The 15,730-nt window shown below is 57.7% G+C and overlaps 1 protein-coding gene across 2 annotated transcripts in view; it reads right to left on the bottom strand.

Annotated features, from left to right (window-relative positions):
* SCN4B (sodium voltage-gated channel beta subunit 4) overlaps positions 1 to 15,730 on the bottom strand; it is a 28,718-nt gene that overhangs the window by 5,592 nt on the left and 7,396 nt on the right. Inside the window, exons 1-4 of one of the 2 annotated variants that reach the window (XM_039496554.1) lie at positions 9,884 to 10,028; positions 3,706 to 3,869; positions 1,985 to 2,207; positions 985 to 1,114 (exon numbers count right to left, since the gene is read on the bottom strand). In XM_039496554.1, the coding sequence (XP_039352488.1) occupies positions 985 to 1,114; positions 1,985 to 2,207; positions 3,706 to 3,869; positions 9,884 to 9,947 (581 nt within the window). In that variant the 5' untranslated portion in view covers positions 9,948 to 10,028. Of the gene's footprint in view, positions 1 to 984; positions 1,115 to 1,984; positions 2,208 to 3,705; positions 3,870 to 9,883; positions 10,029 to 15,730 lie in introns of those variants that run through there. The other variant, XM_039496555.1, reaches the window with a different exon arrangement.

Here is a 15,730-nt window from a genome sequence, read left to right as displayed (position 1 = left end):
GCACTCAGAGCTGGGAGGAAGCTCGCCCCTCACTGCAGCCATGGAGGGAGAGACGTGCAGGCATGGCTCCAAACACTAGACTGGCACTAGTGCCTGGATCCTCCCTGCCTGCCAAGAGGCACTCTCATTCCCACGGTCAAGTGACACATTGCAGGGCACAGAGGGAGTGGGCAGCAGACGCCAGGAGTCCCTGGCTCACACTAACCGCCCTAGGGTTAGGGTTCCGATGGGTAGGGCTTCCCGCCCTAGGGTTAGGGTTCCGATGGGTAGGGCTTCCCGCCCTAGGGTTAGGGTTCCGATGGGTAGGGCTTCCCGCCCTAGGGTTAGGGTTCCGATGGGTAGGGTTAGGGTTCCGATGGGTAGGGCTTCCCGCCCTAGGGTTAGGGTTCCGATGGGTAGGGCTTCCCGCCCTAGGGTTAGGGTTCCGATGGGTAGGGATTCCCGCCCTAGGGTTAGGGTTCCGATGCCTTCCCCATGCTGGGCAGAGGACTCAGGACTACAACCCCAACACAGAGTTTGTGCCACACTGTCCAAGGGAAGCCCTGTGCTTTGGGCACTGACAATCGGACTGGGCAAGGCAGGTCACAGGGAACTGTCCGGCCATAGGGCAGCAGCAGGCTTCCGTGCATGTCTGCACCGGTTAGACAAATCCTCGTGCCGGCCCCATGACCTGTTAGCTCAGTGTCCCTGGCCCAGTTTTACAGCTGGGGGAATGGGGAAGTGAAAAGCCAGCTAGAGGCAGAGCTGGGAAGAGAACTCAGAAGAGCCCAGTTTCCAGTCCTGGGCCCAGCTTGCTGGGTCATGCTGCCTCCTGCCTTCTCCTTGTGAACACCCAGGTGTCTGGGCTGGGGAGAAAGAGCACAAACGTCCATGCATGTGGTACGCATGACGCGGCACCCAGCACAACCCCAGCCCAGGATTACGCACCGCACCCCCCAGCCGGACGCAACGGGGGCTGGGAGAGGGAAGCCCATCCGTACTCACTTCTTGTCCTGAGACTTTTTGAGGATGAGCAGGACAATTTTCTTGATGACAAAGATGAGGATGAGGAGGCCAACAAGCCCGCCCACGGTTCCCACGATGATGCGCGTCAGCGTGTTGTCCACTGGTACCACTGCAGGAGAGAGCACCAGAGGAGATGTTAGTGGGTGCCAGCCAGAAGAGTCCCACCAGCACGGTGTCTCTGGCCCTGAGCAGCAGGAGACGGACACTCAGCCCTCGGCCATCACCGGAGCTGCAGGGGCCCCTCAGCTGCCTCTGCTCCGCAGAACAGTTCAGGTTTTTAAAGTCGAACAGCCATGGGTGTCACCCTCTAGTCTCTGCTGCCCCAAGCCTTCTCCAACAACTGCACAGCTCATGGTTCAACTTGACCGTACGCCATGGAGGGAGCTTGCCCCATGAATGCCCTCCTTGTGCCCCTGGCTACTGGTCTGTAGCAGGGCCCACAGGGGATGGCCCGTATCTTTATCTTAGCCATCGTCTCCTGGAGGGATTGTAGGTGTCTCAGGTTGTGGGTGCTCAGCGTGAGGGGTCTCAAGTTAGGCACCCAAAATAGATCAAAGGAGCTAAAAGCCAGAGCCCACTCTGTGAGGTCGGCCTTACTTCTTGGCAGGAGGAGGGGTGTGAAGTGAAAGACCCCCAATTCTGCCAATGCCCCTCGGCCAATCCAGCCTTGATCCTCTCCTAAACAGGTGCCTCTCCTGGGGCTCTTTTCTGAGGTAGACGTGGCCATTTGCTGAAGACTAACTAGAATATACACTGGTCACCCGAGCCAGACTAGAACTCCTGGGAGCAGACTCTACTTTCCTTTACACGGATGGAAACCCAACAGAACCCAGCAGTCCTGAGTCCCAGTCCCCTGGTATGACCCCTAGCAGCATATCTTGTTTTAGCTTTGCCCGATCCTGCTGGTCACTCAGGGCAACCTTTGTCTATCGGCACCAGCAGAGTGAGGGTGGGAGGGCTCCTCCTGGCAGACACTTACTCTCCTGGACCACCTTGAGGATGATGGTGGCATTGTGTTCAGCATGCATTTCCTTTGGGTTCTTGACATGGCAGGTGTACTTCCCAGCGTCCTCAAAGTCCACAAACATGGAGATGGAGATGTTGTTTTCCTTCCCAGTGGTTGTGCCAATTAACCGAACCCGAGGGTCTGCGTACAGCATCGTCGGCTCGGATGCTTTGTTCTTTATATTCCCGTGATATATCTGCAGTGGGAGGGAACGCAGCAGGATGCTGAGCAAGCAAACAGCACAGCCAGGCCACAAACTCAGCAAGCCCCAGACAAGAGAAGGCCTTGAGAGCTCTGCCAGCTGAGTCAGACACAACCCAGGGGTGGTACAGGCACAGAGCTACCAAGGCTGAGGGTTGGGGCCCGTCTACATGACAGTTTGCAACCATGTCGCATCCAGGTCAGGGACAAGCAAGCTGTAACAGTGCCATGGGTCAGCGACAGCTGTAGTGTAGACGTGGGTTACCAGGGGACGAGAAATTCTCTTTCCATCCCTCCCTTGCTTTCCGAGGATTTTGTCTCCTCTGGGCTAGGGATAGAATCACTCTAAATGCTTGGCTTTTGGCCAGGGCTCCCAAAGCCAGTTATTCCTCTCAACACATCCCTTCCCCACCCCCGAGATGTCTCCTGCATGCTAGGTATGCACCAGTGAAATGCAACAGTCATCAACAGGGAAACTCAAGGGGCTGAGCAGAGTGGAGGGGGGTCTTTTAATGGAGGCAGAGCAGAACCATACTCCATGCATACTGCCCTTCAGCACGAGGTTAACTCCCCCACTCCTCACCTGCATCTGGCCAAATGCTGGGGGGGCTCGTCTCCTTATTAAGCCACATGTGTCTGAAATGACGACTTTGTTTAGTGCCTGTTGGGCCCCAGAACTCTTCCCCTCCCTCGTTTCTGCACACGCACACACATACCCACCGCCTCCTGCCTCCCACATGAAAGGGCGAAGCAGCTGAATGCTTGGGGCAAGGAATGGGGCAGTCCAGTCAACAGGCCCCCATGAAAGCTGCCGGCCTGTCTCAGTTGCCAGGTGGCTGCATCGGCCACCTTCTGCCCTAGGAATCCATGAGCTGCAGTCAGCCGCAAGCGTGCCTGTCTCATACGCGCACATTGCAGAGGAGCTGTGCATTCCAGCAGCTAGTGCTGTGCATACCTGGCCAGAGAGGCAGGCTCCAAGGTCCTCTCCCAGCTGGCCAAGGCTGCAGGGCAGCTGGGCTGACAGGAGGAAGCAATGCCTCACACTAACGAGCAGGGGGCGAAAGGTGACGCCTCTCAGAACCAATGGCCCTTTGGCATCTCATGGCGAGCACGAGTAGGGGCCTGTTTAGCTGGAAAATTCACTGTGTTTTGCTCAGTGCTGACCTGCTCCTGAGTGAAATGGGACATTTCCGAGCCAAAGCTCACAGACATGCCTACAGGAAATGAAATGGTGACTTTGTGGCCAAACCGAGTGGGAGAAACTGCTCCACCTAGCGGTGTCTCCTGTGGGCAGTTATGGTGCCCAGCCAACAGGGTGCAGTGGGCTCTGAGAGGGCAATTGCCAAACTAGATCCCTCGTGGCCAGCAGGGTGTCCTAAAGCAGGAGAAACGGGATCCAAAACACTGTTTGAAGCGCTAGCCGCCGCTCTGTGCCGGGGGGACCCGGGAGGACTGGCAATCAAACCCGGCGAGGAGCAGAGCGTGCCACGCACCAGTTCAGTGCTGTTGTAATACCAAGTGAAGTCAAGGTCCTTGAAGCCCATGCAGGTGGTGAAGATGCAGGGCAGCTGCACTTCTGAGCCGTTCAGAGCCATCACAAGGTTGTTTTTCCCCACTGAGACCTCCAAGGTGACAGCCATGGAGAAGAGATGGAAACCTGCCCGGGGCAAGAGAGAACAAAGACACGTCAGTTTCCACAGGGGCAGCGCCCAATACCCGATTCCCATTCAGAGACAGCATCTCCTGGGGCATGCCCAGAGGCTACAGCCATGCAGTCCCCTGGTAACGAGATGAGATTGCTGCTCCATTCATTGGGCTCCCTGGAGGCACCACAAGCCAGGAGCAGCGAGGTTTTTGCAGCATTGTCCCATTTCTTCTCCACAGGGAACTACCGGTCAGGGGAACACCCACTGGACTGGCCTGGGGAGGAAAGAGCTGGCACGTTCCCATGGAATAACAATGCCCAGCTACAGCACCGTCAACCAAAACTCTCAAAGCCCTTTGCTAACATTAAACTTCCCCGTGCCCTGCAGCTTGGCTGAGTTCCCAGGGGGGGCCCACAGTCAGTGGCAGAAGTGGGACTGGAACCCAGGCAGGAGCTCTAACTCCTCATTCCCTGGCCTGCTCTAATCACTGAAAACAACCCTCACGTAACCCCGTCCGCATTGCACTGGGCTTGCCCGAGCACACTGCACCTGAAACAACCCACCCAGCCCTGGGACAGGTCAGGACAGCACCTGAAATCGACTGGAGCCGCCAGCGAGGGCCTAGTGCAATGGGCGGCTGGGATTCACCTAAATGGCCACTGGAGGCCTCTGTTGTTTTACGAAAGGGCTGCAGAAGAGCACTTCTGTCACTAACAACAATCAACCCGGCCCCGTCCCACAGACAGCTCACTGGGACAGAACCCCTTCCCCAGGCTAGATGGGCTCCACCCCCTGCCACACAGCACCAAGGAGGGAAGAGATCACAGTCCGCATGGAGCAGAATCCAGCTTTGCCATCTTAAAAGAACCTTTACATGTCAGCCCTTTTCCTAGGTACCTCAGCATGCTGGGGTGGGGGGGGCACAACCACCCCTTTGCGGTACAGGAGATGGACAGTCTATGAGGGTCCCTGAAGGAGAGCAGAGCTGATAGCACACCCTTTGTTGTAGTATCGAGGTACCACTCCCTCTCTGCCCCAGAGTCCTGCTTGGTGGTGGCTCTGGCTAACCAGACCTGACCGTGCAATGAGCCTCACAGCCGCAGCCACAGAAAAGCAGAATTAAATTACTCAGCTGCAGACAATTTGCACTGAGATTCCTCCCCCCAACCTTTTTTAAGCCTGGCTGAGTTGCCTGAGGTGCAAAGGGGTCCGATTTCCTTCCTGAGATCAGAAGAACCAGCACCTGGTTTTAGAACTCAAGATGACTCCAGCTTAAAATGTCTGAGCCTCTGTTCTAACTATGACAACACATGGCCAGTTTTTCCTTCTTAAAATGAGGCTGCCCTTGGATTATCTGGGCTGGGATTTCAAAGGGAATTAGGCACCTAAATCTCACTGGACTCCAAGCTCCTTTGAAATCCCAGTCCCTCTCTCTCTAATTTCTCCAACTCATTTAAAATTATCTTGAGAACCAACAGCTCCTTGCCCGACCAGAAGCCCCTCACTGGAGTTTTCCAACAGGCAGTGGGTTTTAAGTACTGAAAATTCAATTAAATTCTTGTTTTCAGGTTCTCTGTTCAAAGCAGGGCCAGCTCCAGGCACCAGCAAACCAAGCAGGTGCTTGGGGCAGCACATTTTCAGGGGTGGCATTCCACAGACAAGCTTTTTTTTTTTTTTTTTTGCACTTGTGGCTACAAAAGCTAGAGCCGGCCCTGGCAGCAGCGCGTCCTGCACGGGGGGTGCCCTGGGCTGCTGCGGTTTGCGTCTGGCCGGGCGTCTGGCCGGGCGGGCTCTGAGCACAGGATACTCGGGCTAGGGGCCGCCCCATGGGGTGCACGGGGCCGCCTGCAGGTGCCACAGGGCGGCCGCCCCCCAGCACTACAGCCGGGGCTGGGCGAAGCGGCCCGAGCCACCCAGGGACTGCGGCAGGGCAGCCAGGAGCAGCAGCTAGGCCATAGTGGGGACCAGTGCCCCGGGCGCTGCCGTGCGGGGCCCGCATCCCACTCTCCAGGGCTCCGCTCCCTCTGGGGCTGCCCTGCCCTGGCTCCTCAGCCCTCTGCCAGACGGTCCCCCGGCTCTGCCGTCCCAAGTCCTGGCCAGTCCTGGAGGGAGGAGCCCCAGCTGGAGGGACCCTGGGCTGACGCGTGACCCAGGAACCTCACTGCTTATCCCGACCCTGACAGCGCCGGACCGGCTGGAGGCGAGGGGGGGAAGCAGGCGGAGTCAGCACTGGTGGGGGGAAGCCCAGGGCTGGGGCAGCTGGGAGTGCGGGGTGGGGGGAGAGCCCAGGGCTGGGGAGGAAGGGGTGGGGAGGGGAGAACCCAGGACTGGGGCAGCAGGGAGTGCGGGGGGAGAGCCCAGGGCTGGGGCACCAGGGAGTGCAGGTGGGGTGGGGGAGAGCCCAGGGCTGGGGCGGAAGGGGTGGGGGTGGGGTGGGGAGAACCCAGGGCTGGGGCAGCAGGGGTGCAGGTGGGGAGAGCCCAGGGCTGGGGCGGAAGGGGGTGGGGTGGGGGAGAACCCAGGGCTGGGGAGGCAGAGAGTGCAGGTAGGGTGGGAGAGCCCAGGGCTGGGGCGGAAGGGGTGGGGTGGGGGTGAGAACCCAGGGCAGGTGTGGTGGGCTGGGGCGGAAGAGGGTGGGGTGGGGAGAACCCAGGGCTGGGGCGGCAGGGAGTGCAGGTGGGGTGGGGAGAGCCCAGGGCTGGGGCGGAAGGGGTGGGGGTGGGGGAGAACCCAGGGCTGGGGCGGAAGGGGTGCAGGTGGGGTGGGGAGAGCCCAGGGCTGGGGCGGAAGGGGTGGGGGTGGGGTGGGGAGAACCCAGGGCTGGGGCGGCAGGGAGTGCAGGTGGGGTGGGGGAGCCCAGGGCTGGGCGGAAGGGGTGGGGTGGGGAGTGGGGAGAACCCAGGGCTGGGGCGGAAGGGGTGGGGGTGGGGAGAACCCAGGGCTGGGCGGCAGGGAGTGCAGGTGGGGTGGGGGGAGAGCCCAGGGCTGGGGCGGAAGGGGTGGGGTGGGGAGAACCCAGGGCTGGGGCGGAAGGGGTGGGGGTGGGGAGAACCCAGGGCTGGGGCAGCAGGGAGTGCAGGTGGGGTGGGGAGAGCCCAGGGCTGGGGCAGCAGGGAGTGCAGGTGGGGGGGGCAGAGCCCAGGGCTGGGGCGGAAGGGGGTGGGGTGGGGAGAACCCAGGGCTGGGGCAGCAGGGAGTGCAGGTGGGGTGGGGAGAGCCCAGGGCTGGGGCGGAAGGGGTGGGGTGGGGGAGAACCCAGGGCTGGGGCAGCAGGGAGTGCAGGTGGGGGCAGAGCCCAGGGCTGGGTGGGGAGGAGAGCCCAGGGCTGGGGCGGAAGGGGTGGGGTGGGGAGAACCCAGGGCTGGGGCGGCAGGGAGTGCAGGTGGAGGGGGGGAAGAGAGAGCCCAGGGCTGGGGCGGCAGGGAGTGCAGGTGGGGTGGAGAGCCCAGGGCTGGGGCGGAAGGGAAGGGGGTGGGGGTGGGGTGGGGAGAACCCAGGGCTGGGGCAGCAGGGAGTGCAGGTGGGGTGGGGGAGGCCCAGGGCTGGGGCGGCAGGGGGTGGGGTGGGGAGAACCCAGGGCTGGGGCCGCAGGGGGTGGGGGTGGGGGGGAGCGCCCAGGGCTGGGGCGGAAGGGGGTGGGGGGAGAAGCCAGGGCTGGGGCGGCGGGGGGGGCAGGTGGGGTGGGGGGGAGAGCCCAGGGCTGGGGCGGAAGGGGGTGGGGTGGGGAGAACCCAGGGCTGGGGCCGCAGGGGTGCAGGTGGGGCAGAGCCCAGGGCTGGGGCGGAAGGGGTGGGGTGGGGGGGAGCCCCGGGCTGGGGCGGCAGGAGGTGCGGGTGGGGTGGGAGAGCCCAGGGCTGGGCGGAAGGGGTGGGGTGGGGAGAACCCAGGGCTGGGGCGGCAGGGGTGCAGGTGGGGGGGGTGGGGGGAGAACCCAGGGCTGGGGCGGCAGGGGGGCGCTGGAGGAGCCCAGGGCTGAGGTGGGGGGCAGCCAAAATTTTTTTTGCTTGGGGCGACAAAAAAACTAGAGCCAGCCCTGGTTCAAAGAACAACCCCCTACCCAGACTAGGACAACTGCCTAGCAGATAGCGACCCCCTCGGCAGGTACAGGACACTCTGAACCAGCCATATGTGGGGCCTGCTGGGACAGAGAAAACAGCACCAGCAAAAGCTGCCACGGCGTGCCTGGGCTCCTAGCCCCTGGATGTAGCCAGGGCACTTTACGGAACCTCCCCCAGGCTCAGATTTGGGTCTTATGCTCCAAGCAGGGCCCCAGATACGCATTTCTTCCTCTGCTGGGAAGGAAGGTCTGACAAATATTTTTAAATCCATAACTATGAATATTCTCAGCTGCATTAAACACTCACAATTGTTTCCTCTAGTCCCTGACACATATTTTCCCCATTTAATTTTAGCCGTTAGCTGGCTGTGCCCCCTGCTAGCAGATCAGCAAAGCGAGAATGATGGCGCCTATGAGAGCAAACACCAAAGGAGACACCACTGCGTGTATATTAGTATTTGACGCAGGTAGGGCAAAGGCCTGGGAGCCGGGGTTCTATTCCTGGAGCGACCTTGGGAAGTCACTTATCCTCAGTGCCTCAGATTGCACATCTGCAAAACGGAGATCATCCGCCCCAGTCCTGAGTGAAGCCCTGGGAGATTATGGATGAAAGTGCAATGCCGAGTACCCATGACTCTGCAGAGCAGCGGCAATCAAAGCAAGCTATGTGCTGGGGGTTGATCTTTCCTCATGGAAACATAGAGTTTACTTTTAAAATGTAAATATTTTTTGAGGAGGAAGAAACAATAACTTCAGTGTTTATGGGACTTACAGAAATGGTTAAAGCTACTAAATTACAGTAACATAGGAACAGAGGCTCAGAGGGGTCTAGTGTGTAGAAAGATACACACTGTCATACAGGACCATAGCATTACAACAGTGGGTGGGATCGTGCAAACTGTCCAGAATTAATTGACTCTCTCTATTTATTCGGGAGCCTTGTTACATTTGATGTTCTTCCTAAAGCACCAGCTCCTGGAGTCTTGTGATTACATGAGACTCTCGGATTTCCTTTAGAACAAAAGTAAGTTCCAGCCCTCCAGACTGCAGAGAAAAGCCTGAACACGTGGCCTGAGAGCTCCCGAAAGGCTGAGAAACCAGCCATCAAAGAAAGAGCCCAACATTTAGTATTTTGTAGAAGTCTCCTGATTTGGGGGGCCCTTGGCTTTGGCCACACTGTGAACCATTGCTCCAAACCGGTGCCCGTCTCCAAGCCCTGACGACCATGCGCTCCAGCCTCCAGACACAACTCCCTTGGACTAGTTACCAACAGCAAGTTCCTTCCCCACCCCTCAACACAGGGCACCCTCGCTGACAGGGTGCAAGTCCGGAGTCACTCCGCTGCCGTCACTGGACTCTGGCCGTCTCCTTTGGCCAGGAGAGCAGAATTTGGCCCAGGGCTGCGCAGAGGATTCAGGGGGCCTGAGGCAAAGCAATTTCAGGAGCCCCTTCCAGACAAAAAGTTGCAATACTATAGAATAGTATATTCTCGTGGGGGTCCCTGCCGAGCCCGGGGCCTGGGGCAAATTGCCCCACTTGCCCCCGCCCCAGCCCGGATTTGGCCTTGCGCTGTCTGAGGCTCCAGCAATGAAGAAACTCGGGCGACTAGCGGCAGGAGGTGGCTGGCACTTAGTCACCGGGGAATAAGCGAACCGTCACCCCGTAGTTACGGGTTAGGACCGGCCCCAGGAGCTAAGCTCTGCCTCGCCCTAACCCCGCGCACTGCAGCCGCGGTTTCTGCTCCGCACGCTCCCCTAGGGCAGAGCAGCCTTGTCCCCCAGGCGGGGGGCGAGTCCCCAGCCTCGAGCCGGAGCCTGGGGCGCCAAGCGGGTGTACCCCGGGGGGGGAGCCCCGAAAAGCGGAGCCCTCGGCCCGAGGTGTCTCGCTGATCCCGGGGGCAGCACGGCGATGCCTGGGCTACGCGCTCCCAGCCCGTGCCCGGGCCCGGGTCCCCTCGCAGCCGCTTACCCAGCAGAGCCGCCGCCGGCCAGCTCCGGCCGAGCCGGGCGCCGCTCCCGTCCGCCTGCGCCATCCTCTGGGCCGGGCCCCTGGGGGCAAGCGGCCGCCGGCGCGCCCGGTCCCGGCGCAGGGGGCAGGGGAGGAGGCTCGAGCCCAATTCCGGCTGGTCCCCGCAGCGGCTGCAGCATCCGGCCCGGGCTCCGCGCAGCCAAGTCGGAGGGACGCGGCGCCCGCAGCCGGGCGGGGCCGGGGGCGGGGCGGGCGCGCTGCCAGGGGCCGGCTGAGGATGCTGCGGAGAGCTGCAGCCGGGGAGGCGCCTGCCGGGCATCCCGCAGCACCGGGGGGCGGGCGTCAAACCGGCCCGGCTGCAGCTCTGCGGTGCGGTGCGCGCGGTGCCAGGGAGACGTGGCTCCCCGGCTGCAGGCAGGAGCCCCCCCAGGGCCGAGCTCAGCCTAGCGGGCCCCACCCGGCCCCCCGCTGCCTTATCGCCCCTGGCTTCCAAATCCCAGGGCCCTGCCCCTTCCGCTCAAGGAGACTCTCCCGTAGCTACCAGCAGCATGGAGTCTATGAGACACAGCCGAGCCGTGCGGAATCCACCCATCAGCGGAGCCACACAAGCACCGGACCCTGTATTACAGGGTTACTGTAGGTAGCTGCCCCCTGGGAAATCACTGCTCCTTTTCCTCAGCACTGAAACAATGTGTGTTTCTAGAGCAGCTTTCCTCTTAAAATAGTAAAGCAATTAACACCCCGTCATTGTCACCCCACTGGTAGGAGCCAGATAGAAGCGTGTGTAGCTGGGTAAAGAAGCGCTACTGTAACCACTAGACAACACTCTCCTGCTAGGCTTTTGGTGAGGACCCCTGTGTGCCTTTTCCCATGTTATTGTGTATACTTTTACTTCTAGTCTGGTTTCATCAGATTCCCCTTCACTCATAGGGCGCTTTGTTTCTCGGTCAAGTTAAGTAAACACATATTGTTGGGGGGGCGGGGGGTTAAGGAATCGTGACATAATTTTATTGGCAAAGTTGTGACTGCCATGAAAGAGATTCTTGGGTTTTCTCCCGTCACAAGGCATCATCAGCTCACCTGAAATTGCAATTGACTAGAACCTTTTATAATCCACTGTGCATTCTCACCGAGTTTATGTTTTGCTTACACAGGCCTTGGTGGGTGAGAGAATCTCTGTGTATAGTTGGCACAGTGATCATGTGCAAGAGAGGTGTATAGGGGTTGTGTAATTGCAAGGAAAGTTATCATTCAACAGGAGGGAAGTGCTATTAATTTGACTAGAAAATCCACATCTGGAACTAAGAATGGCACCTGCCCCTATATACACTGAAGCCAAAATGTTCAACAGTGGCTACTGGTTTGGGGTGTCTCTGTTTTGGAGGGCCCGGCCTGACAGCTCAGTTCTCATTCTGAGAGGTAATGGGCATCCACTGATTTTAACTGGCCCCACTCACCTGCTTGAAGAACATAACCATTGGAACAGGCTAGCAGGGAAAGTGGTGGCTCTCAGGCTCCTGCTGTCCTCAAATGGAGAGTTCTGCCTTTCTGGCAAAGATGCTTTAGTCAAGCAGAAGTTCTCAGAGCAGGGCCTGCTCCCTGGGTGACATGCGAGAGCCAAGGGTTTACGGGTCCGACCAAAGGAGCTGAGACACCCTTCTGGCTGTAAAACCAGCGATGAAGGGGCCTGAAGGCTGATAAAAGAACAACTGGTTCATGGAATTAAAACCTCTGGGTAAGGAAGGCTTCAGTCTAGCTCAACCAGCTCTTTCCAGCATGCCTGTCCCTGTGGCATCCAGTAACAGAATGCCTGACCCTGCAAGGTGCTGAGCACCTCCTGTGGTGCACTGGTGTCCTCCCTCAGCACCTCGCAGGCTAGGACCCTGTAGGGAACAGGGACCTGGCAAATGAGAGAAGCCATTCAAATGTTTCTCTCATGCAGCTAGTAGACAACCAGGGGGTAAAATCCAGCCCAGAATTTAAGCTCCTAATTAGTTATCAGCAGAGCTCTGCAGGCCTGAGCGCAGTGGAAGCAAGCCAGACATGGAGCCTAGGTATCCCCCATGTCACTGCAGATGACCATGACCCCAGGCTATGGCAATCCCAGATCTCTCCATGCCTGAATCCACATTGGCAGGATAAACAAAGCAAATCCCTCTGGTGTATGACTGGGAGGCATCCACCCAGTGCTCCGGACAGCAACTATTTCCTTCCAGTCTCTGAAACCACAAATAGCAGCACATGGCTACCGTGGCCCAGAGTGAATGTGGGAGAATAAAGAGGGGATGGTAGAGAAGCCAGAGAGAAGACTTTGGAGCCTATATTCATGCCCTGAGCATTTGTTTCAGGATAATTGCCTGAACATCAACAACCTCTTCCTAATAGCTGCATCCATTAGCCCTCACCTTCTGCGGCCCACATCCAAGCCGGAGCAAGGAAGAGCTTTCTTACGGGGGGCCTCTGATAATGCAATTGTGCTAGTGTGGTGCATTACCTTCCTCTCAACTGCATTAGAGAATCACTCTCCTTTACAGGGCACTGCTTCTTTGGAGCTTAAAACTCCTTGGCTCCCGAGGAAAGCCTTGGTGGGAAGGGAGAGGAGATTTTTGTAAATACCAAGGCCATGAGAGGTGCAATAACAGAACAATGATTATTCCTGAAATGGATGATGGGATACAGGATGGAGCAGTTCCTAAGTTACATGCTCAGGATCTAATCCAAATTCACTGGGGAGCTTGGAAAGACCATAGCTCATGAATAGCTCACTGAATATAGAACGCCAGGCTGACCCCATAGTCGTGTGAATTGTCCCTTCACTGGGAGGACTCGGGTCTGGGTGATTCAGCTGCTGGACTGGGCCCCCAGCCTGGAAGATTTGAGGGGCTGACCCATCCCTGTAGGCTGGGGAGGAGCTACCATTCACGTGTTCACCAGAGTCTGCAGTTTGTTCTGCTGATGCAGCAGAAGGCAGTTTGGATGGAAGCTGAGGACAGTGAAGGTAGTTAGGTGAGGTGAGTCACGGATGCTCCTTGGCCTGCCCTGGAGGTTTTAGAGAACGTGCATCAGGGAATGGTTTGTGAAGTAAGGAGGAGCTGTGTACCGGCCAGAGATGCATTAATTAGGATCTCAGAAAATTCTGCGTCACAGCTCTGCACAAACAGAGGGAGGGAGGGAAGAGACTTGCAATAGCACAATTCCTGTTTGATGCAGTTTGTTGAACAACGAACACAGTCAGCAGCTCTGCTGGGCCTCATCTCAGAGAACAGAGCAGGAGCGATAAATAAGACTGAAGCTGATTCTTGGGGCCCAAGTGAGCAGGATTTCAGAGATTCGACATGGTTAAACACTCACTAACACCAAACTTTTTGGCTTTGAGGAAGCTGATTTTGAGGCAGCTTGCAAAGCCCAGATGGCTCCTGATTGGAGCTGTGGGAAGGTGGGGAAATGTTTGAGAAAAAGTTCAGGGAGCTGGCAATAGAAATTCATCCTGGCTGAACCTCAGGCTGCTATGGCTGAGCAGTGAGGAAAGAATAATGGAAGATTTAAGCAGGAGGCTTTTAGAAATATGCACCATCGGGTAGGAAGGAGAATGAGGTGATCACCTCAAACCAAAGCAGCAGCACGTTGGATGATTAGCGGTCCAAGAAGAGGCACATGTTGGACCACAAAGAACATTGCAGCTGGTACCAAGGCCACGTTGTTCGCCTGGGGCATGGAGTGGGATTGCACCGCCTGGGTGTGTGGGGGGATACTAGGAGACATTCTGCAGAGAGCAGGCACCATGGTTCTGCACATCACCAGGCTGTACTTACTTAGCTATTCTTGGAAACTGATTTGCACAGGAAGAGAAAAGGTGTGAAGTGGATGTTGCTACATGGTCCAGGCCAAGTGCAGTGGCAGGCAGCGGACACAAGCGCAGGTGCCCTCTATACACAGCCACGTGATCGATCATTGAGTGTTAAAATAGAAACTGAATGAGCCTGAGAACATGTGCCGGGAGACCAGCTGTTCAGGAGAGCAAAGACATAGCAAGGGAGGCAGAAATGTCACCCCAAGGGGATGGGGGGTGTCACAGCCTTGGGGGGGCTGCACTGAGGTCTGAATGTGAGTGTTTGGTATCTAGCAGCTTTCTGAAGTGAGAAAAGGAACCTGTCCAGAGGCCAGTCTGTGGAGTGTGAAGGGACAGCAGCTGTGGTGAGTGCCTGGGCATGGCAGAACTAGGATCCCCCTGACCCTTCCCCTCCACCACTCCTGAACTGAACCTTTTCTAGGATTCAGAAATGTTTGATCTCCTTTTGTGTTTCTGTTATTTTTGTGCTGGTGCTGCCTACACACCCCTGCTTCCAGTAGGAAAAAGGAAGTGCCAGAATCCAGCACTGCCAATCCTGGTGGTCAAAACCCATGAGACTGGCATTAAAACTACAAGAGTTAAACAGGAATAACTTTGGTATTTGTCCTCTTGTTTCTGAGCCTGTGGGGGTTGCGTTTCCTAGCATTTCTCTGCAGCCAGGAGAGCTGGGAACTCCCTTTTTCATGACAGCTGAAATTCTCTTGCAATTACAGGCCTCCAGGAACTCAACCTTTAAGTAAAACATGAACTGTCACAAGACTCCTGATCCAATCACAACAGTTGGCAACTCGGTCAAATCTCTCCAGAGACATTCAGGCCAGTGCAGCAGGCCCCAGAGGTTCGGAGAATTCCTCTTCCTCCTGGAACGGCCTCAGCATCCAGAGACGCTGGCTCCCCACGTCTCTCCCACCCCTCTGTTCTCTGGCATTCTGCCTTGCACCTTGCCCATGTGGGTGTAGCACACTACCCATTCGGATGCCCGCCCCCACTCACACCAGGGGCAGATGAGAACACAAGCCCGTGGCCAGTTCTGCTGACCCACCCAAACAGCCAGGGGCCCAGTCCAGGTTTGGAGAGCGTTCCAAAAGGACTGTCCCAGCACATGCACAGCTGTCCCATTCTCTCCAAGAACAGGGTGAGCTGTTCACACCCCATTTGTCCAGGCCACTGGGGGTGCCACACAGCAGCAGGTGTCTCCCCGCTTTGGTCCCATTTGTGTAACCTGGGTCCCCTTCCAGCTTTGCTCAAGTGACCCAAGGGGTGTTGAGACCTGGAAGACTCTTGCCTGCTGCCTAGCCAGGTCCCTTCTCTGCAGAGTCTAGTTGTGTCCGATTACAGGAAAAGCCAAGCAGTCCTAGACTGGACGGTGTCACCTTCTCAGCATGGCAGGCAGAGAGAGCTCAAGGGCTCCTTCCCACTGGCCTGTGCAAACACTTAGTCACAGGGAAACCTGCCCAGGGGAAAGAGGGAGACTCATATTTCAAGGGCTTTAGAGTTATTCTGAGAGAAGGATGGAGACTGAGCCAACAGCCTCCGAACGGACATGGCCCTGGCACACAAATAGGCCTGGCCGTCTGCCCCTTCTCTTCTCCCTTGCCTTTGTTATGTACTCCCCACCCCCCATTAATTTCTGCAGCTCTCCTGGTTTCTTGGCACTAAAGCCCTCCGGATTCTGGTTTCCCAATTCCCAGGATTATTCTTTGCAGGACCCCCGATTCCCAGTGGTGGCAGGCAGGTGTTTTTCCCATGATTATTATGGGCTTGCTCCCATATCCCGGTGCCCCCTCCTGGTCCTGGCAGCAAGGATAAGTTATGCTCTTGATCTTCAACCTCTTTGAAAGGCCCGTGAGAGCAGAACTGGCCTGCAGCTTTCACCCACCCCAGCCCCGCACCTAACGCGCACAGACTGCACTCCTAAGTGCGCCGGGATCTTATCTTCCACCCACCTTCCCCTTGTCCCTGGAGAGAGTGTCCCACCACCCGCCTGTGCCAGTGGG

Source organism: Mauremys reevesii, linkage group 12, assembly GCF_016161935.1.
Source record: "Mauremys reevesii isolate NIE-2019 linkage group 12, ASM1616193v1, whole genome shotgun sequence".
Classification (NCBI taxonomy): Eukaryota; Metazoa; Chordata; order Testudines; family Geoemydidae; genus Mauremys; species Mauremys reevesii.
Note: the sequence above shows the minus strand (reverse complement) of the source record. Positions and strands in the feature narration are given on the sequence as shown.